Here is a 22871-nt window from a genome sequence, read left to right as displayed (position 1 = left end):
CTCTCTGTCTACCCAGTAACCCAGCAGGGTGGGGAACAACTGGTTCAGGAAGACAGTGGAAAAGGCAGAGTTCTGACTTCAGCTGTAGAACATAGAGCCACTATAAATAACATCTGTAATTTCAAGTTTAACCAAGCACATTAAATATCATTGTGATTTAGCATTTGAATAATTTGTATTGTAATGGATTGATTACTTGTGACATGGGTCACAGAGAGCAGAAAATCAGACTCTGGTTTATCACTTTGTTCCCCTTGATCCCCTGTAGTAGCACAGACTAAAATACTGGGATAGAACCGAGTCAAAGGCCTTTTTTTAATACAAAAATATTGCTAGATGTGATACTTTTTCTTTGGTTGTTGGTCTTTGAAACCAGTTCTGGATTTGTGGGTATGTAAGCACATCACGCGTAGTAACTACGAGAAACAGCAAATGGTCAGGAGTTCCTGACTGAAGTCATATTAGAAAAGCATTCTGCTTCAAACCCAGAGGTGTTCAACATCACACATGAAATTATCTTTGAGCAAAGAAAACATTTCTTGGGGCACACCCACACTGAAAGGGTTAACATGATAGCTGCTTTTGTAACGGTAGCTAGAGCACGATTAGCCTGGGAAATGCTATAAATCAAGAAGCACTATAAAATTGGACATTAAATGTATTGGATGTTATGATAAAAAAAAGAAACTGGATAATTTCCTTTCATTTCTAGCTGAAAATGAGAAATCATCCAGGTAATGAATCTCAGTGATGTCCTGAAATGCCTGTCATTTATTTGCTAGGTACTTCTCTGTAAAGATAAGGTGTGCATTTGATCTCTCTCAGTTTTGCACCACAGCATTTTGCCTGAATGGCACTAAGCAAGATTTATAAACATTTGTGCTTGATAATAAAATAAAAGACTGAAATACAGAGGACTTGAGCTTTCTGACTGCAGCTGTGAAGGCAGTCCAGGGCAGATGTTGAATAGGAGACTTTAGATTGCAGCTGTGACTCGTGCATGACTTGTACATGACTCCAGCTATCAACTGTTGGTCTTTATTGGCCAGAGGGGCCTAATTTTGAGCGCAGTCTCCTAACAGGGTAGAGAGCTAAATCCCACCTCACACAGCTTGTATTTCTAGCTCCACACAGCTATTGAAGATAGAAAATGAAAAATATGAAAAATACACTTTTATTGCTAGAATATTTGGTACAGGAGAGAAGGACAATTACACAACAATAAAAGATTCATGCCTTTCAGTTTACTAGACAGAAATGGTAAGATGAACTTTCCAGAGGCCAAAAATCTGAATAGTTTATGGATATTTCCAGAAAATTATAAATAAATCTATCGTTTGGAATAGAATCCATCCAACTGGATTTGTGTGAATTAAACTATTTAGTTTATCCTGTTTTAAAATACTGTTGTTTTGATATGTCTGAGTATGCTAAAAAGAAAAGTTTTCTTCCATCTAATGCAATAATTTTTTCTCCCATTAAAACTTTTCTCCTTGTCTTACAAAAGGTAGCTACTATGCAGCAGTCAACATGATGAAGTTCTTCAAATTACAAATAAAGAATCAAACAAACCTGTCCAGAAATAGTGCTAGGGACCATCTTAATTATTAGGAACCTTGGAATGAAAATGATGATTTATTGCTTTCTACCAAAATATCCCAAATTAATCTGGAACTCTAACTAGTCTGTCAGAAGTAAATTGGTGTAAGCAGAAACCCAGGTTATTTCAAGCATATGTCAAAACTGTCATTTGAAGGTAAGCAAAAGGTACAGAAAAATAGTTTGAGCCTTTAAAAGTTTGAGATGAATATGTGGTATCAAACCAGACTCTAGAGAAAATAAGGATCACATTTACTAAGATGAATATTATATTCCTGGTCTGTAAGTATTGAACAAGATACTGCTTAATTCTTTCTATTATTGGTCAGAGACTGTTGCTTTCTGCAAAATAAGTGCTCTCAAAACTCACTGAACTTTCATATTTTAAGAACTGTGTGATACTGTCAGCTGGACTGAAAAATAGAAGGGCATGGAATTAATGGTTTTCACATTTGTTAGTTTGCATAATTTCCGAAGTGTGTATGTTCAGCCTTCTCCTATTTTACTTGACTGAGAATACTAGAATTCTTCAGCAAGAAAATATTAAGTAAATGGTTCATTTAGAAGGGATGAAAATTTTCAGCATGACTTAAAATATCATTTCAGTAGGAAAAGAACCCAAAAAATTTTCAAGCTTTCTTGGGTTTTTTAAGTTTTCCTGTGGTTTTCCTTCCTGCTATCTAATATTCCACAAAGTGCAAAAACATTTCATTCTGTTTTTAAACTCTACATGAAGAAAAAAACCCCAAAGCATACCTTGTGTCTTCCAGCAAGAAAAAAGGTGCTAACTGGGAAGACTTGCGGTCTTAGGCAACATATGGACTGTGACATAAATATTCTAACAATAGTGAACCTAAACAATAAAAATGTTACTGGGTACGTCTGGGTTTGCAGAGGAAGTTTTGTGACAAGAGAACTGTGACTTCAACTTTCATGAAACTGGCAGTTCTTGTGAAGCATTCCTCTGCAAGTTCTGAATTTTGTGTTCTTTTTTAAAATGTAGAGTGGAAGGACAGGTCTGGCACACTTGATAACAAGCCTATCAAATTGTTCCAGAATTAGTTGAATGTGAAAAGTTAATTAAAGCAGATATTAAGTAATCGAGGCTCTATATGGCAGTCTGGGCTTTTAGCTTTTAATAAACAGATAATTACAGTGTAATAGAGACTTCTGTATAATGAGTTATCGGGGACAGCCCAACAGTGGCTGGCTGGTCAGTACATCGAAGAGCTATAAATGAGAAAACTACCTCTTATCTCAGCAAGAAGTACTTGATTTCAATGCCCTTAAAAGTATATTCTGCTTCTGCATTTTTTAGTTCTCTAAATAGATACATAATTTTGTTATACTGACAAATAATATGTAAAGGAATCTTGAAAGCATACACAAAATTCTGGGTTTATAAATCCAAAATATTTTCTTTGCAAATAAATATACAGAAAAGATGTTTATACAAAAGTTTATATTTATATATTTATATAAGTGGTGGTTATGTAAAATACAAACAGGAATCCTAAGAAACCACACTTTGCTAATCTAATCTTACAAGTAGACAAGATGTTGTATAGCGTGACCTTGGAACTACCCACTTGTCTTTGCTACTCACTTATGCATGAGCACTAAGCCTGGTCAGGAATCACAGTGTAGCTTCAGGGAGTCTGCCTGCATCTTGATCTGAGTCCTAATCAGTCCCTGAGCTATTCTAATCTCCACCCCAAAGGATTCCTACAAATGCCATGGCAGCCTTTTTCCCATCTAGACCCAGCAGGAGCAGCTGTGCTCTCCCTCTTGCCTGCTGCATCCACAAGTGGCATGGGTTTGATGGTTTGCTTCCTCTGCCTCACTCAATTTCTTCCACCTTTCTGGAATAATTCTAGCCCAAACCTCACCAATTCTGCGTGTGTATGCATATACATTATGAGGTGAGGAAAACAGAGAAGATAGAAAATAATTTTACTTCACCAGAAAATGAGATAAAATTATTCTGTAGACTGGTGGCTAATGTGTTCACTACGGAAGTGTCAGCTTCTGTCCAAATAAGTGTTTCTGTTCCATTTCAAATCAGTTATCAACTAAAATACAGTCATCTTCTGCAGAGTAAAGTTCAGAATCCAGATCATCCAGTACCATATTCAGTAGTCTACAGAAGAATGATTGCTCACATGCTTTCTGATCTAGTACCCCTTACATATACATATATTTGAATTTTAATTCTATTTGCTCAACTTAATTCCAAAAGACAGTCTACAGCCAATGTACTTTCTTATTTATGCTCAATGCAATACCAGGAACAGAAACATTGAATTCTCTGTCAGAGCATTTCTTTGTGTTGCTTTATCACTTTGAAATCTAAGCCATAATAGATGTGTGCCACTTTGCTGTCACTTACATTGAAAATCAGAATTATAAACAAGTGACAAGCTCCCCAAGTTAGATTAGGCAAATGTCGACACAATTACAATTATGTCGATACATATATCTCAACTTGCATGTCCCAGAAAGGAGTAATGATACATTTTAAGAAGTAAAATTGTTTAATCTGTTCTTTGTTTCACAGAAGAAGGGAAGAAGGCTCTTGCTCTTCCAGATGTAGATGTGGCACATGCTTTACTTGTGGACTTGGCAGTGCTAGGTTAATGGTTGAACTCAGCAACCTTAAAGGTGTTTACCAACCTAAATAATTCTGTGATTCTTGGGGGGAGTTTTAGGCATTAGATTGTTTTAGGAATTAGATTTGCCTTTCAGCTATGAAGTTTACTGGCTCTTCTCAGTAAGGTAGGAACCTGAAGCCAATGCCAAAGTATCACGACAGAAATATCACACTGCCTGAAGTCACTGGCCACAGAGAAGTACTCAGAGCCTCAGAGAAGCTGTGTGGCAGTGGAGAAATGGGGACAGATCCTTAGTGGGCTGTCATAATGACATTCATTTATTTTCTTGGCTTGTAGGCAGAAGTATACTATGCTTTCAGAATCCCTGATCGAGGCAATTTCTCACTCTACTTTCTCACTTTGTCTCTTCTTAATCTCATGCAAGCTATTACTCTCCTTGTCATCACTGCTAGAATTCAGATGTTGGCTCATACTGCAACACACAGCAGTTTATTCTTATTTTTACAAGAAGGCAATGGAAATAGAATTCCTTTCTTAACCATGATGCAGCAAAGACCTCCCAACACACTGCAAAGCAACAGAAGAAGCTTAAATAAAACTATGAAACTTCATAGCACACTCCCTATCTCATCCTCCCAGCACTCCTTTTCCCCTGCACTCATTTTAAACTTCAACTGGGTGCTTCAGGCTTTTTGCTCAAGCTGTATATAGCTATAAAGAGAAGACAAAACAAAATTTAAAGAAAAAAAACCCCAAACACTAGAAAGTTTGAAGAGTGTTTTTAAATGCACTCGTGAAAAGATAGACTTTATTTCATTAAAATGAAAATGTTTTACCAGTGTTTCTCAATTAATAAGTACTATTCAACAAAGGGGTGATTAACCCTCCTCCTGGGTGTTCATGAAAAGCATGCAAAGACTGGTTCAGGCAGTATTAAAAAAATCTCAAAACACATGTTTATGAGAGAACCCCGAGCAAACAAGGCAAAAATGCTAATTTGGTTCATTACCAAAAGAAAATTAGGAAATTTTTCACTTGAGATCAACAGAATTAGCAGAATCGAGAGGTTTGCAACCACAGTTGAGTTGCTGACACAAAAGGAAAAAGCCAACATTGACATCTGAAAGCTTTGCTTTTCCAGAATAAGAATGCTCAAATGCAAAACAAGTGCCTGACATTTCCTCAATTCTCCTGAATACCATGTAACACAATGGAAATAGATGTACACAAGTTGAATTTCACCTATGTTAGGGCACCAGACATGAGCTTCTGGATCATTTACATTCCATTTAAGCTCTTATTCTCCTCCAAAAAATGAATTTATTCCCAAGTCAAAAAAAAATATGGAACAGCATAAACACTAGACAAAGAGAAGCATACTTTTCCAGCACTTCTACAGTCACTCTGTCAAAAAGACTATTGTGTTTTAATTGATATTTGCTACATCAGGTGGATATAATCTACGTAGGTTTGGGGGTTTAAATGGTATAGTAAAAAATTAAATAAAATGGGTGTCTTTGAGTCATTGCTTTATTCTGTGTTGCTGAGAAGCAAAGTGCTGTAAAAGAAATGAAAAGTTAAATTTTCCATTAAGCAGTGTTTTAGAACATTGCCTTCAGAAAAGACACTTCTGTTTATCCTGCTGTATTTAAAGTGGCTTTAAAGTGTGTTGTGACACAAATGTGCACAGGTGTTTTTCTGCCATTTAAACAAAACGGTAATACTTACTGGCACTGTACACATCAGACAATGAAAATTTAGGCAAAACTCTTCTGTTTTAGTACCCAACATTTTCCTGAGTCTGAGCCCTTTTTCCTCGATAAGGAAATACAGGAAGATCCTATCAGTGCTTGCTCAGATCATGCACTGCGGTGTCTCTGCCTACGAGCAGAGTGACCTCAGCTCTACACACCCTTGTGCTTCATGGTGTTGAGAATTCAGAAATGCCATTTTGATTTAATCTTTGTTTTAAAAAAATAGTACAGCATATCTTATACGGTATACAGGAGAATATACCTTCAACCTGCTTTGTACAGCTTCAGGTCAATCAATCCATACAAGTCCTTACTATTATTCCCTGCTCTTCTGAACATTTCGGACAGAACTTACGTGAAGATATTTCAAAGCAGGAATTAAATATGATCTTAAGCAATGCAGCTGATTTACAAACTGCTTGTGAAAAGGGTAGCCTGAATGGGCAGATGGGTGACAGCTTTCATGGCACCAGTTCTTAGCAGCAAAGCCAGAAGCATTTACTCAGCATGTTTTGGTTGTAACCTGCATTAAGCTTGACCAGCATTACTCTTCCCTTACAACAGCTCTGTGCACAATTGCTCCCACTAGCAGCTTCATATGATAAATTTTAAATGTCAATGCAAGAGATGAAGTGCATGATATATTTTTTCCCATGCCATGAGCCCAGGGAACTTAGAATTGGTCATCTCATTACTTAGACTAATGCCTCATGGAGGATTTAATGTTTTACTTCAGGTTAATCACATTAGCAATAATATAATGCATCTACCATGGCCTGGGCTTCTTTCCAATGCTGTAACTGTTTATTTTCAAGGAAAATAAAGGAACAGACACCTAAAGTGATTCAGAGAACAAACATTTTACTGCTCTAAAAATCATTGACATAATTCACTGAAGGGAACTGTTATTTCTGAGCCAGAAATTGACTAATCTCATCTATAGGATTTTGTCAAAATATATCTGCACACAGTTTCTTTTCCTCATACAGATCTTCTGTAAAATCAGTTCTCATTTTTCCTTGCTGACAAAGTTTATTAGAAGCCTAAGTAAGACACAAATAAAATGGCCTAATTCCTTTTTTTTTTTATATTTACTATGTGCAAAAAATGATATTTTCTGTAACGCAGTGGTGTTTCTGTCTTTTTGCGTTAACTGAAAATGCATTTTTAATAATGTTCCAGGGATTTTTTATTAATACATTTTCAATATTGTGTACAGAGCATTTGATCTGTAGACTTCCTCACAGCATGTGGAGAGGTATGGTAATAATAATGAAATTCTTAAAGCACAGGGAGGCTGGTCAATATTGTGTTTTGTGTACTGCCTCTTATTGAAAAGATGATACACAGATGCATCTGTGTGTCTAAACCTCTCCATTTGCATTATCTTAAGTTAAAGCAAAAAAAGCACCTGCCATCACCAGTAGCTCCTTAAGACATGTAGGTTGGGATCAGTCCCAGTAGGTGTTACTGAAAATACAAGATCATTGACTTAAATAAAGTATGGGAAATCAAAACATACCTCCCCCCCTTTTTTTTTTTATTCCCCCAAAACAGATAAAGATTTTGGATGGGAGGCATCACAATCACATCATGACAACCTTTCTACACTGTGCTGTGATTCAGTATTTCAAAAGCTCACCTTTGTTGGGATTAACTGCTTTGGTCCTCAAAAGAAATAACGTCATTACTACCAAAAAAGGGACCCAACCCCATCCTTTCTTTGAAGTCAATGCTGCATCAATACTATATATGATATCAAGGGATTCACTTATTCTCTGAGTCCCAGTACTCATCTGAGATCTAAAACTCAGGGGAAATCTAAATTGTGAAGTGACATCTTGCTGAGAAAGTGATAATTGTCCTGTATACCTCAGCTACTACCATGCACACTCCTCATATCTGAACTTCTCCTGCAGTTTTATAAAATTATTCAAGTCTCATTATTTTTCATGTGTTATTATTTTTCAGTTTCTCTAATTTGAACACAGTATTCCTGAGTGATGTGACCCTTGTAACCACATTTTTCTCCAGAGGTGTCTCCATCTCAACTAAGCCTGAAAAGCTTTTTTCCAATTTAAACAAAGCAAATTTTTAATAATTTTTTAACATTTTCATATCAAATAAGCTACTTTTAGCATAAGAGTTTCATTTTAGAAGTCGTCTGGTAGCAGTTATCCTGAATTTTAGATTTACAGAGGGTTTGGGGCTTGTTTTTTCTCTGTAGCTAAGATAAAAAATAAAAATTCAGGACGGTTACAGTCCTTTCAAGCTTTCCCATCCTTTGCCCATAAATCTATGTCTGATTGCCTACAAGTAATCACCTCCCTGCTCAGTAAATGCAGTGTTACTCTGAGGGGCAGTGCTTATTAACTGACTGTGACCATGCCTCCTTATAACCCTGTTCTGGACTTCCTGCTCCTCTTGCACTTCAAGAGGGAGATTATAGACAGAACCTAAATGCTTGAAAAGCAGGCAGTAAAGTGCTTACCTTGTTCTATGGATCTCAGGTTTTACATAAATGAGTTGCATAAGACAATCTCTTTTTTTCACTGAGTCAATGACAGCAATGCCAGCGAGTGCCCATCTCCTGTTAATGTTAATGAAACCCAGGCTGATGAGCGATGCCAGTGCAATCATAAGTGGAAGGTTAAAATGACCACCACATCCCAGTATAACTCATAAATGCTGAGAGCTGGCAAAAATATCAGGGAAATTATCTTTGGAAAGACACAGTGCTAGTGTAACACTGCTACCTTTGAAGTCAATGACATCAGTGACATTGCTTGACTGGTAGTCAGACCCCTGAGGAAACCTCCCCTCACACACTGCAACTCAGAGCCTGCTCAAAAACCAAAGGGGGCATTTTAGGATAATAATGGATGAAAAAAAAAATGCTATTTTGGTGCAGGGAGAGTGGAATGGCTCACAAACTAGTGTATGAGCACATGACTCACAGACTAGTCCTCACTGAGGAGTGGGCAACAGACCAAAGATTTGCCAAACTGTCAGAGGAATCTGAACATTGCCAGGTTCCTAGAAAAACAATTCCATCTGAGATACATGTTTTCCAAATAAGGATATAAAAAAAGAGGGAAAAGTGGTGGAGTTTTCCACATACTTTAGAACAGAAAGTTTATTAATCTATATGTGGACTACTAAAAATACCATTTTATGGCAGAATTTTCTTCTCCCTAAGGCAGAAGTAGAAAAACAAAACATGCAAGTGAGTTGTTACTCAGCAAAGCAGAGCTATAAACACTAAAGTAGAAGGTGATAGCTGGATCACCTACCACAGTGCAATGAAAGGTACAGGAACAGCATATGATATAAGCATATATAAATAGGAAAACCAAAACTGAAAAGGAAAAAAAAAAAAAGGTGGGGGAAGTAAAAAAGCAAAGCAGTGTTGATCAGCTGATGTCCCAAGAGGATGCTTAACATTGCTGCCAAGGGTCGATGGGTTTCACTAGTTGTCTGTGGACCACATACTGAATATATTTAATTGTATCATTCTTGTGAAATCCAAGAAAACAGTTCTAGAGAAAGCACAGCAATCAAATTTCTCACGCATTCACTTTGTATCAGAGGCAGGAAGCAACTGTGAGTTTGGGTCTCTAAAGACACGTATATATACACACAAGAATGTAAAACTTTTGTAAAGCCCTGCATTTTTCAGCACCATACTTTAAAACAGGAAACCCCTGCAGCCGTTGCCTGAAGATGAAAAAGTGCTGAGCTGATCCGCAGCCATGGGCTATGAGTTAAACCTCCTTAGCTCACTGTGAGTAGCATGGTACTGGGGCAGAGTGGATTCAGCACATCCACTTTGACAGGGAATTCAGTATAATCCATGCCAATACTGTGTCTGTGGACATAAATATACAACTTGCACTCCCCATCCAGCTAGACTTGGTAACCTTTGATGTAACAAGCCTGAGTGCCAGAATAAACAGTAACACCTTTTATTCTGTCATAGAATCTACTATAATAATATTTCCTTAAACCTGAAAACTCATCCCAGTCCTGACACTGTCACCAGAAGTTATGTTATTTTGGTTGCTTCCAATTTTCATGCTGATTTTTTTCCAATTCTATTCACGTGCAGTGATACTACTACAAATGACGATCACTAAAAATTCTACAGAAGTTATGTTAATTTTAGCCAACTTAGGTTCATATTTTCAGGCCTGATTTCTCACTACAGCTATGTTCACACAGCACAGTGACATTGATAATGTACTGTGTGTGGCAGAAGCACTGTAGGGATGTAAATCTCAGGATGCTGCACTGGAGTGCCTTGCTCCCATGACTGCAAAACATCTGACATTGCATTGTGCCATGCAGATGTACCTTGTGGCTTCAATGTGGCCATACTATTTTAGTGCCCCTGCCCCAATATTAGGATAAAATAGGATTATCAGAATGGAGAGCCAGATACCGCTGTCTACAGATCCAGTTCATCAATCTGGCTGCTCTGCAAATAAGTTCATAATGTAAATGCAAGCCATCATCTGCCTTTAAACTTTAGCATTTTCTTTACACAGCTGCACAGCTATAGGAAAGTGGTAAAATTTTATGCAGTGACATTACCCACAATCTCACAATCTTTTTTGTTCTTGAGATCACATCTAGGAACTATAACTTGTGGCTCTCTTATAGAGCACTACAGTTTTTTCTTCAGCCTTATCTTCTATTTGCATTTACATATTATCTTCATGCACTGCACCCCACATTTATTTGGGCACCATTTATACAGGTGTATTAATTTAGCTGTCAATTCTGCAGTCAAGTAGTTTTCCATATATCCACCAAAAATGGTGCATAGACTTTAACCACAGAACAAAAGTTTAGCATTTTAAAAAAACCTATCTTACCAGTTTTATGAAATTCCAAGTTCAAAAGTCAAACTATATCACAGTTATCTCTTACATGATTTGACAGGTTTAAAATTGTACTTTTTGTTCCATTTCAGCATGTTGTGTATAGAAAGTATTAGCTACATGACAAACAGCTGTCATAACCATTTAGGAAGCATCATTTACCTGATAATTTATTTTAACCCTTCTCAGCATGAAATTAAACTAATTTGTTCTTTCTGCTGTGACATGCAAGTGATTATTCTTGCTTTAAACTTAAACAGAAGTGTTTTCCTTTATTAACAAAATCAGCTTGAGCTGAACTTTGACGATCTATACTCATGCCATAATTCTTCATTGTTTTATGTCAATAAAATACTGTGCTATAAAAAAGCAGATGTTTTTGACAGCATCAGTCCCCAGAAAAAGCAGCGTGTAGCGGCAATAGAGCAATCTAGAAACAAAAGTAGATTTCAGGTATCAGTTTGTTAGGAATACACATCACACTTACTGCCACATGGACAAGAATAATGTCCTGAGAAATCATTATTTATCCTGAAGGTTTTTTAATTTCAATTAAAATGATTGATTAGAGATCATGAAACAATCTATTTTTGGATTTTGCTCATGTTTCTAGTCTTTACAGTTAATAATTCTGTACTGAATGCAATATGCTGCTGATGGATAGCTACAAGCTTGAGATTTATTCATGCAAAAATATTCAAGATTTCTGTTGCAAATGCTGTTTAATGGCCATCTTTGAAAATTGGGTTATAAATCACATACTCAAAAAAACCTTCCCGGGATGTGTAGCTTTTGAGAGGTAAGCTGAGGCTTAAAGACTGGTTTAGTTACAGTGAGACAGCCAGTGGAAGGCTGAGGCGATTGCACTGATGAGGTGATTCTTCCAGCGACACTTTTGACAAGCGAAGAAGCCAATATTGTTATTAATTAACTTCCAGCAGCACTCTTAGAGCTCTAAATAAAATCATAGCTCTGCTGTGCTAGATTTTGTACAAACATAATAAAAGATGTATACTTACAAACTAAACACACTAAACAGATGAGGGTGAAGGAAATACTGTTATCCTGGTTTCATAGTGTGAGGCCAGAAATGTGTAGAGATGCCAGACTTTTCACCTCTTGAACTGCCTTTGTTTCCCCACTGATGTGGAAAAGGATGTAAAGGAGATTTGGCTAATCCTGACCCTTATGTGGCACCTCTGTGAGGTCTGTTCCATCAGGTACACATTTACCATCATACACTTAGATCAGGGGAAGATTGCTACTGGCATTAGGAGATATTTCTCTTTCCCAAGCCAGATATTTTGTTCATTAAATCATTAGCTGCATTAAATAATACAGATGTAAACAATTGTTTCTAGAGGCTTCAACCAGATAGAATCAATTACATGCTCTCAGCACAAGTTTTCAAATAAAAGCAGTCCTGGCTGCCTCAGCTGGAGCACAACTAACCCATGTGAGTCCATGGTAGCTGCAAACCAGACTAAGTAGGACTGCAAGTAAGATTCAGCTTGCATGAATCAGGCTCTGCTCTGTGAGTACAGAAAGGCCCAGAAGGATCATTTCAGTAATTAGAATTCAGATTTCAGAGAAATGTCTCTATTTACAGATTTTTCAGCACTTAAAGTGAGGGAGGGCTGAGAATCACACTTGTAAGTATAGACACCAAAAGTTCTGCTCTGTGTGCCTAGGTCCACATGAAGATGTGAGTCTATATGGTTTCTTGTGACTTCACTGTGGAAAGCAGAGATTTTATCCTAGATTGTCAATTTTGTGGTGATTTGAAGTGAGGGAATTAAAAGTTTACAATGCCTGAATAGTGATTTACTACTCAGTATTCCTATGGATTGGGTGTGTATTTCTTACTGCTGGTTCCCCTGACAATTTGGGATTTATCTTTCAATCCATTTTCATTTCAAACCGCATAAGAAAAGATGTTATCAACTGCTTTGTATTCAGTGACAAATTCCTTCTCTTATTATCAAACACATTCTGACTCTTGCTAAAAAAATGATGCACTTGATAGCACACGGGGATTTAAATCCCATCCACTGCAAGGGGTGCTTGTGCAGATTAATGCACAGTTCCCAGCAATTCTTAGGCCTAATTGCTAGATGCTGGCTGAAGTCAAAAGCTTCCCTTCCAAATTTTGAGCATAGCAACTTGAAGCATTTTCTGAATCCAGGTTTTGATCCAGTCTTTATTTAAAAACAATAAACCACCACGGCACACACCCTACCACACCCCAATCCCCCGCCCAAAAAAACCAAAAGGACAATACAGAGAACCTGTCAGGGTTTTGATTTCCTTCCTATCTAGAGCATTTGGACCTGAGATATTACTAAAGCCTACCAAAATACACAAACTAAACTTCACTGCAGTACAGAACTGATTAAAAAGTCTTTGCATTTGTCTTCATGGAAGAATAATCATCCTAATGTTTAATGTATAGAATAAAAAGATGCAAAAATAGAAAGGCAGAAATAAAAGCATACAATATTTAGAAGACAAACAAGGAACAGAGAGCAACCAGGGAAAGTGGGACAGAAAGACACAAGAGAGGCTGCAAGAAGTTAAAGAAGACAACAGGAGAAAAGAGAAAAAAGTTGACAGCAAGAAAGGAGAAAAAACACTGAGAAAATATTTTTCTGAGCATCCATTAGATCTTCTCACAGGAATGGAAACCTGAGAATGTTAAAAGGGGGATGATATTTGTACAAATATTATCAGGATATTTCTTAGAGGCAGTTATAGTAATTAATATGTATTTCAAGCTTGCAAGTTCTACTGGCAATAGCATTAGATCTAGCAGGTCTTTTGAAGAAGTCAAGGATGTAAACTTGAAGTGCATATCTACGATTAATTTCAGTCATCTTGACTGACTACTATAATTTGTTATACTTTGTTTTTTCAATATTTAAAATATAAAAATAGCATTCTAGTTAATGTCCAGTATATCAGAGTTAATTATAGAAGATCATGATTTTCAATACTAGGTGCCTGATATTAGGCTTCCAAGCCTATGTTTGGACATGAAATAATTCACCTCAATTTCAGAACTGACTGGGCTGAGTTTGCTTAGTTCATACTTAATAAAATTACAGAAATGTATTGCTATTTTAATGCACTAAGGAAATCTCCTATAGAATGGAAAGAACAATTTCATTCCTTTGCTATGGGACTTTAAATCACTTGGTAATATTTGCTATCCATACTAATTCCCTGTAGTGAGATACTATTCTATGAGGAAAAACAGCAATTACATCTGACCATGTATTTTAAATGAGGGCAAATAACAGACCAAAGAAAAGTGTCAGCTCAGGCTCTGTGAACTCATGTGGCATTGAAACCTTCTTTTTTTTTTCATATGTGAAAAATATAAGTTTTATTTCCTTAGATATTTATTGTTGCTTTTTTCTGACTTTAAATGTAATGCTCCTGTTAGGATGTCATATGAGAATCTTCATTTGTGCCGTATTATGATAATCTGTTGTCTACAAAATAAAGAAAGCAAAATGTCTAGCTATCACTGTAGCTGTACAGATGAGAAATTATAGATGCAGACAAGCTTCAGCATACCACAAAATCTGCAGAACTCAGGAAAAAAGAAATTTGGATTTACAATATCAGTTAATTCCTGTTGTCAGTGGGATTAGCTATTAGTTATATCCCTGCTACTGAATCAATATCACAGCCAGAAACTGTTTCCTATCTTCCCCACGGCCTCCCCTTTCTCCCATTTGCTATTACAGTCCTTTGAGTCCTGGGTGAAACATTTTCTATTGTCTTAGCTCAGTCTCTAATAACACATCACAACTCCAACACACACAGTCAGCCACAAGTGGTGGTTTCTCAGCTCCAGCAAGGTGAGAACTGCATGAAGGCTAAATTACTTCTGTTCCAGAACTGACTTTCTTTGAGGTCAAGTTAAGCTCATGAAGAAGAGAGTGTTGGGAGGTCTGAGCTGTAGCCCTGCCTTTCAGCCGCACCTATTGCATGTAAACACATTGGATGTTTTACTTCCAGAACTCTGCAGTCCTCTAACTAATGTACTGCTGGTGGGCTTATCTTGGCCAAGTGGTGAAGCTGGTGAACACATCTAACAAATCAGCACAGTCCAATAAATGGTGCCTGTGATTGTGTTCAGGAGATTCTCTTTCTGATTCTGACCTGGGTTATGGGTTTGGGACCACAGCACTCGCATTTGTACCACTGCTTCAGCCTTCACTCCAGCCACTGTCCTTCCCCTGCACACACTGCAGGGCAGGGCTGCCTCACACTGCTCTGTTTTACAGGGCCAGCACAGATAAGGCCCTGGACACTTCTGTTCTGCACATGGCAATAATAAACTCACTGTCAGATAGATGGTTAAACCTCTGGGTAATGATTCTTCTCCTTTTCATATGTAAATGTTTCTATTTTATTGAAATAGAAATACCTTACTTGCTTTACTCTAAACTAATGAATAGGGTTAGTGTCATCAGAAGCTTTTCCTTGCAATTTAAGGGCCAAGAGGACAGAAAAAGAAAAGAAAGAATCTCCTATTCATTCTGTCTCTTCATTGACTTAGCACCAGGATGGTTATTTTTAATAAAAAAATAGAAATATATATGTCTGAAGGACTCAGGTTTGCTGAAGCTCAAGAGCTATGATAGAAAGAAATATCTTTATTTTTTCCCTCCATTCAGTATTTACATATAAAAAGTATCTACTTTGCATATACTTTCTGTCATTGTCTCCAATTCAAAAAGAGTGTATGCATAACATTTATGGGAAAGATTGTTGAGGCATGTAATGGTTAATATTAATATCATTTTAAAATATTATGTGATGTGTTATTACCAAAAACAAAACTATACTCAAGAATTAAGACTATCAGAAAACCAGTAGAGCGGCCTTAAATTAATAACTAGTGAAAGACAACTTTTTTTTTTGTATCAGTAAATTCTGTTTCAGCTTGGTGGACCTGCTACTATGTGGGAGCTTGTGAGGCATATGGGGGCTGTTGGTCACCTTAGCTGTGGGCTTCAGATTTGGGTGATAATAAGGTGCATTATTCATCATCCCTCACTGCTTTCCACACTTTCTTGTGTCTTTCACCAGTACAAGCCTCTGTTGTTCAACTTAAAACATTTTTCAATTGCATTTCTCCTCAGCTCTGCCTATCAGCCATACCCAAAAGATGTCAATTCTTCCACCACACCCCTTTAAACAGCCAGTTTTATTTTTTTCCCATCCATATGGGATGGGAAAATGCCACCCAGGTTATCATCATCTTGCACATCACTCACTGCAGTCTCCTCTCCCTTCTGGGTTGCTTCCCTATACCTGGTGTGCCAAGCCTTTTCCAAGTGCTTCAGGAGATCCATAATGCAGCACAGTCAAGAAACACTGGAGTTCTGTAATTCCATCCTCCACATACCAACTGCAGTACCTCAGCACTGCTCTTCTGTCAGCAATTAAGGATTTCCTAGCACAGGTTAACAGCTTGATTGCCTCACCCCAGAGATGGATCAGAGCCAGGAAAAAGATCTAATCTCAGGTTTTAGGAGTGGCAGTTATAAGGAATGTTAAGTTTCCTAAAAACTTCAGAACTTCCTTAATTTAAAAAGTGATCCTAATGTTTCCCCAGCTCTTATCCTCATTTCTCACCCAGTAGGAGATGAGTGACACAAGAAACATTTTTACACTCAAAGCAGTCTAATATACATCTGATCATTACCATATGTCCTCAGGTTTGTTTTTTTGGGTTTTTTTACAGAGTTGGCGTAGATCCAGATGAAGATCTGAAAGCTAAAGCTGCAAGCCAGGTATGTCAGGCTTTTGGACATACGTGCAGAATTACAAAGTGTTCAATTTTTGGCAGATCATGGCTGCATCTGTGGAAATGAGACATCTCAGAACAATGTTTAATTCCTCTGAATTAAAAAGGAGAATGTGAAATGTTCAATTCTAGTAGGTCAGGTTTATGAAAATATTTTTCAATTATTTTTCACATGGAAGCCTAAGTACACTGTGAACTTGAAACCTCTGAGGGGGGCTACTGAACAGGCTGCAGCTGTCCATCTGTGCCCTTCCCTTTTTTGTCATGCATGTATGGCACAGTTTCAAATGCAGCACTGCCTGCAGCAGCAGGAGAAATCTGTAGGGGGTCAATGCACAGAGACATAACCTGTGGCTCAGCATGGGAAGTGGAACAGCAATAGGATGGCAGAGGAGCCACAATACAGCTGACAAGGTGCCAAAGCAAAAAGCAAACAAGTGCCTAATGCTGGTAATACCATCCCATGCACTCTTTCAGACTACACAACTGGAACTGAAATTTGAATCATCCAACAATACTATAAATTGTTTTGTTCTGAGTTTGAGGCGACTCATGGCTAAATTCACTTTCCTAAGTATCTTGGTAGGAATTCCTGCAATGCCTCTGTCTGAATTCTGAACAAGGGCATGACACAGAACCATAGCCTATTCTTGTTTGCAGTAAAGAGATACAGAATTGCAGAAATTTTCTACTTTTCAGCACTCAACGAATTACCAAAGATCAGGGAATGCAGAATGCAGCATCAAATTGACTGAATGCATGTTTTGCAAAAACCTGATTTCTTCAGAGGCCACTAGGCATCTAATTTTCTCATTCTTTTATTAAAGATGAAAATAAAAATGTTTATTTACAACAGTAACACATCCAGTGTCCCAACTGTGCTCAATGAATTAACACCTATCTCTGCTGACAAAACTCAGCAATACAACACAGAAGGTGTAAATAAATATAACACTTTTCATGCCCTGTCATGTCCAGTTCAGCATTCCTTATACTAGTATATTATACAGTGGGAAATAGTTTTGCTGTTCTGATTATTCTTCCCCCTCCCTGCTCTCATGCTATTTTTTTTTCATTTGTCTGACTTTTTTTGTATTTGACATCTCAATCTTTTAGTAATTCAGACCTTTGCTGCATTCTCTGTAGCACTCACTGTTTTAACTCATCTCATATCTCCCTCTCTTTTTTCTTCACTTGTGTTTCTTTTTTCTTTCTCTTTATTTCTAAAATGATGCTTTAATTTAGTTTACCGTTCATTACTTTTTATTTTCTTCCTATGTTACTGTGTCTTCACAGTGAAAGCAGTTGATTTCCCTACACATATATCCCTGCACAAATAACATGTCAGGTGCCAGTACCTCCCACTGCCAGTTAAAGCTCTTGCCCAGATGACCTTTAAACCACGTGCCAACTCTCAGTGCTGTTAATTGAAGCTTCAGGGGAGATTGTACCAGAAATAAGAACTAAATATCTTCAAGAATAAGATGTTTAAAAGAGAGCAAAAATTAATGGAAAAGAAGCCTCTAGGCTTCTCCCTGCTCAGACTACTCAGCCGGAGTGGGAAAGCTACAAGGTCTGCTACCAAGATTTGAATTTAGCTCCTCTGTGACCACTCTAACTACCAGGACACCTTGCTGTGTGAACCTCTCAGTCCATGTCTGTAACCATACCTAGACTTTTTAGGGGCAGAATAAGCCTTAAAGACCTTCCACCTCATGGGTACTATGTCAGATGCAATACCAGCTATATGACTGCAAAACCCTTTTCCTTCTTCACCTCTTCATCTCCCTTCTTTCCTTCCTTTGCCTCCCACAAATTCAATTTTCTATGAAGAGATTTGATTTATTCAAGAATTCTATGTACACAGTTATTTCTAAACTTCTTATTATGTTCTATTTTGGGCAACCTGAACCAATACTTTTGGCAATCAGCTGGCAGCAAATTCCAGTTCAAACTGTAAGACCTGGCATCCAGAACTCCTTCCCTAGTAAAAGTGTAGAGCCTTTTAATGTATAATTAACATCTGCACTTCACCGTACCATGATCCATCAAAAGCATTCTCTCTTGCCACCCTTAAATTTATCATTAAATCATTATCACAGCATAAGCATAAACAAAAGAAAGTAGCCTCATATTCATACCCATTTACTTATTGATGGACTGTCATAACTTATTTCTGAAAGAAATTACATAATACATACTAAAATAATATACATTATTGTATAGAAAATGGTATGTAAAAACAAACCACTTTGCTGCATATCATGTACGTGCAGTGTATAAATACCAAAAGCTAATTCTGAAAAGAACAATGCAGGACACATAATCACTAAGCAGAGTTACAAAGTTGGTCTATTTTAAAAAGGCAAAAGCTTTATGGCAGTGAGCTATTTAACTAAATTCCCATCAAGAAAGACGGTCAATAGCATATTTCATTCAGATGGCTTATGTATCTCAAATTCTGCTATGTTAATCTCAGTTGAGACACAGTAAGAATATATTTTCTACAAGCACTCCAGAAAAAGTGTTGAAGATATGCTATTGATCTCAGGAAAAACTAAATAGCCTGCAAAACGCTTATCAATATCATCTCTGTCAAACTAATCTGGATAGTTTATTTAACCGTCCCTACATCTTTGTAAGTATAATAAGGAATTTAGTTACACTGTTCTCATCAGTTTCATCTACCAGCTGGTTGGTGAATTTATTGCAAGGACTAATGAGAGTAATCTCCATATGGGCAATTCCCATATGGAAGAAGAGATATGAAAAACTTGGCATTTTCACTTCCCAGAGAGGAAATTGTGTGGAAGAGGTAGAGCACTGTCTCCCCAACTTTTACCGCTCTGAACTGTAGGGAAAGTGAAAAGTTACTTTTTAAAATCATAGGATCCAAAATAGGATCCAAGGATCTTCAAGAGTCCTAAAACATTCACACCAACATCTCCTGTCATCCCTTGTACTGTTTATGCAAGAGCTGCACTCCAGATAACCACCCAAATTCCCACTACTGCAAAAGCTGATAACACAAAACAGATTTCACAGACAAAAGGAGGAAGGTGCAACACATGTCAAACTAGAAATAAAAGAAGGTCCCGGTCAGGACCAGAAAACCCTTGGGGGATTATACTCTTGTGTAGACTTCTTTGTCTACTGCTTTCATACAGGAACAATTCATGTTCCCGAATGAGGAAACCTGCTCCCTTAAGAGGAAGCTAGAGGCACAATGAGTTTGGAAAGAGGAATTAGCCAACACTATGGCTTCTGAAAACATTACCATTCAAAGGACACAGGCCATTTACAGAGCGCCCTGTGCTTTTAACAAGCCTTCCTCTGCATCCCACATAAGCAGCCCACTCCACATGTTTATTTCCATGCCTGTCATCCTCTTCCTCACCACTACCCCTCTGGGCTCAAGTCCTTCACTCTCCTTTATTCAGCATTCTTGTTCTGACCTAACACAGACTTTACCTACAATCACACTTCCTGCTTGAATATTTCAACCCTTTTCCCAATCTTTATCTTGCCAAAATGCACTATTAGATGTTTAGAGCCTGGAAGAGGGATTAGTACCATCTTCTTTCCCCCCCCCAGCTTCCCCAGTTACTGGGAAGAGTTGCTAAAATATTCAATTCAGTTCACAAGGAAACAGGCCTCAAGAATAATATTTGTTCTATTTGGTGAATTTACATGTTCAGTGTGACCACATTAGCAAAACCATACCAGCTGCAGCATGATTCTGTGTAACCTTATTCAAAACTCAGTGCTGCCAATGTTCTCATTGTTCCAAAGCTCCCGTGAACAGGTTGCCATGGAACTAGACCTTACACTTTTGAGGGTCAGACCACTGGCATTATTATCATCAGCCAATTTATATATATCATGTGAGTATATTAGTCTATAATGAAATATTTTATTTTAATATATTATTAGATTAAAATATGAAAATTAACAGATCAATTGGTTTAAAACAGCATAAGGAAAAATATTCTCGTTAAAACCAACCTAACTTGCCACAAAACACAGACAACAGTTGAGTATCCTTAGAGAACTGGCCATCCCATTCCTGATTTCATCCTGCTAGTAATGCTTCCACTAGTACTGATGTGATACCTAGAGTATGACCAAACTGGCTGTCTTTGTACAGATAATTGTTCCTAATGTGTTATTCCAAATTATGACCCTGAGGAAAAGGATAGTCCACCACTCTACCCATGCAGCATGTCACAGAGTGAGCTTGCAGAACAGAAAGGGTATTTTGAGCCTTGTCAATTCAACTCATGTTCCTCTCCCCTTGGAAAGAAGTACAGAAAGAACTTTCCTAGTTATTAGAATATCTCAATCCCTTTGGGAATGACATCTTGTTAGATGTACACAAACAGCCTCTGATCTTGTAGGAGTAAACTGAAGTAATCCCACAACGGCAATTAAACCAAAACATCATTTTATTGATCTTAGAGTATAGTGCTTCTCAGCTGCTTAAAAAGATTGGAATCATTAATAAAAGTAAATGCTACATTCTTCCAATCAGTGCAGCAATGAAAAATGTGCTATATGAGCCAATTTTTTCCTGGACTGATTCACAAGAATGACATTTGTGTGACAAAAGCTTTTTAAATTTAAAAATAGTGCAGTTAATTGTAATTTGTTCAGACATGTATTTTTAATATTGGAACTCCATGTTTTCTTTTATAAAAATACTTCTCACTTCATTCATTTGTTTATTTTGCAGAGTGCATCTAACTTGGATAAAAATACAACCAAAGCTGAGAGTGCATGGCTGTTCAGAATATGGTATGGCTTTGACCACAAGTATCCTTTTCTGTTATAAGCCATGAATGAGAGTTTCATTAAAATTCACCTTCAAAATATTTACGAATCAAAAATTATTATACTTTTAAAAACCAAAAGTGTAATCTGTTTTAATGTGTTTAGTAAGAAGAAGTTTTGCACGTCCAAGGCAGCAGAAGGTCCAGCTGTGACTGAGGCTACGGGGAGAGGGAACAAGTTAAGGAGCTCTGAGCTACAGTAGTACATAGAGAATATGTTTAAATGAACTAACCTTCTTAAATTCCTGGATAAAACGAATCCAATAATTGTGTAGATAGGGTGTGGATTCTGTGTTTGGGGAACCAGGAGGTTGGAGCCAGAAGCAGCCAAATGCCTGCTGCCTGCCCATATGCTCAGAAAGCAGTAGCTACCTAAGAAAAAAATAACACTGTTTTTCCCACACCTCTAAAAAACAGAGAAAGAGGCATCCATTATGAAAAGCTCCCAGGACTTTCCTGAAGCTCATGCTACCTATTCCCTGGATTCCTGATACTGTGCTTTTATTCACATTCCTACTGAGGCATGTGTAGTAGAGATCTTGAATACAGCTGTCTGATGCTTTATTCCAGGAAGACCCGTCTCTATGTCTTTTGCATTTCAAGAAAATATTTTAAGTGATAAAAGAACATCCTCTGTAAGCCAAGGCAGAACACACAGTCTGACACTAATGCCTGTGCAGAAATTGTAAAAGCTAGCATCTTAATTTATTGTCATTTTAAACTGACTCTGCACAGGCTTTGCATAGCCGCCAGTGAGATCCCACAGTAACAATGACACCCTAAGCCTGTAACACAGACATGCAGTGAATATAAGAGAAGCCCACCTACTGATTTCTGTGCATGCTGGCTCAGGAGCTGAACAGGCAAGGCCCTGCCAATACTGTCTCCATTATCCAATAGCACATCTATTGGTCAACCACCCTGCACTACTGAGCAGAAATTAATCTTCAGCCTGCATATATGTTTTTCCTGATACCAGCTACAGCAAGCTAGAATGAAACACATTTCAGCTGATAAAATGTAATTCTTTGGGAATACAGCTTCCTTCGAGAGTTCAACTGAAGTTATCCTTCAAAGAGACTTTTGATGGAAAAAACATCTTTTTGGTTAAAAATGAATGTTTTGCCTTAATTCATCTACTCAAACAATTTTAAAGGCCAAAAAGCACTTAGCATTAAAATGTTTCCCTTGGATAATTCTCCAAGTATACATAGAAATAGTAGGTAAATGTTATATGAAGTGAGAAAATATGTTTAAATGTTAATGCTGAGTACCAACATGACAGGCTTTACCCACCCCTTTCTCAGAAGAAATAGCCTGTGGTTGTGGTATATCCTAGAAACCGTAAGACGGAAGGAACAGATGAATGG

General features: G+C 37.4%; 1 protein-coding gene across 2 annotated transcripts in view; it reads left to right on the top strand.

Annotated features, from left to right (window-relative positions):
• The window catches only part of SLC9A9 (solute carrier family 9 member A9), a 179476-nt gene that overhangs the window by 114184 nt on the left and 42421 nt on the right, over window positions 1-22871 (top strand). For both annotated transcript variants that reach the window (XM_048314656.1, XM_048314654.1), the window contains 2 exons: window positions 16610-16658; window positions 21405-21484. In XM_048314656.1, coding sequence (XP_048170613.1) covers window positions 16610-16658; window positions 21405-21484 — 129 coding nt within the window. The remainder of the gene's footprint in view (window positions 1-16609; window positions 16659-21404; window positions 21485-22871) is intronic.

This window comes from Corvus hawaiiensis, chromosome 10 (assembly GCF_020740725.1).
Source record: "Corvus hawaiiensis isolate bCorHaw1 chromosome 10, bCorHaw1.pri.cur, whole genome shotgun sequence".
Classification (NCBI taxonomy): domain Eukaryota; kingdom Metazoa; phylum Chordata; class Aves; order Passeriformes; family Corvidae; genus Corvus; species Corvus hawaiiensis.
This window is presented reverse-complemented; position numbering and strand designations above follow the sequence as displayed.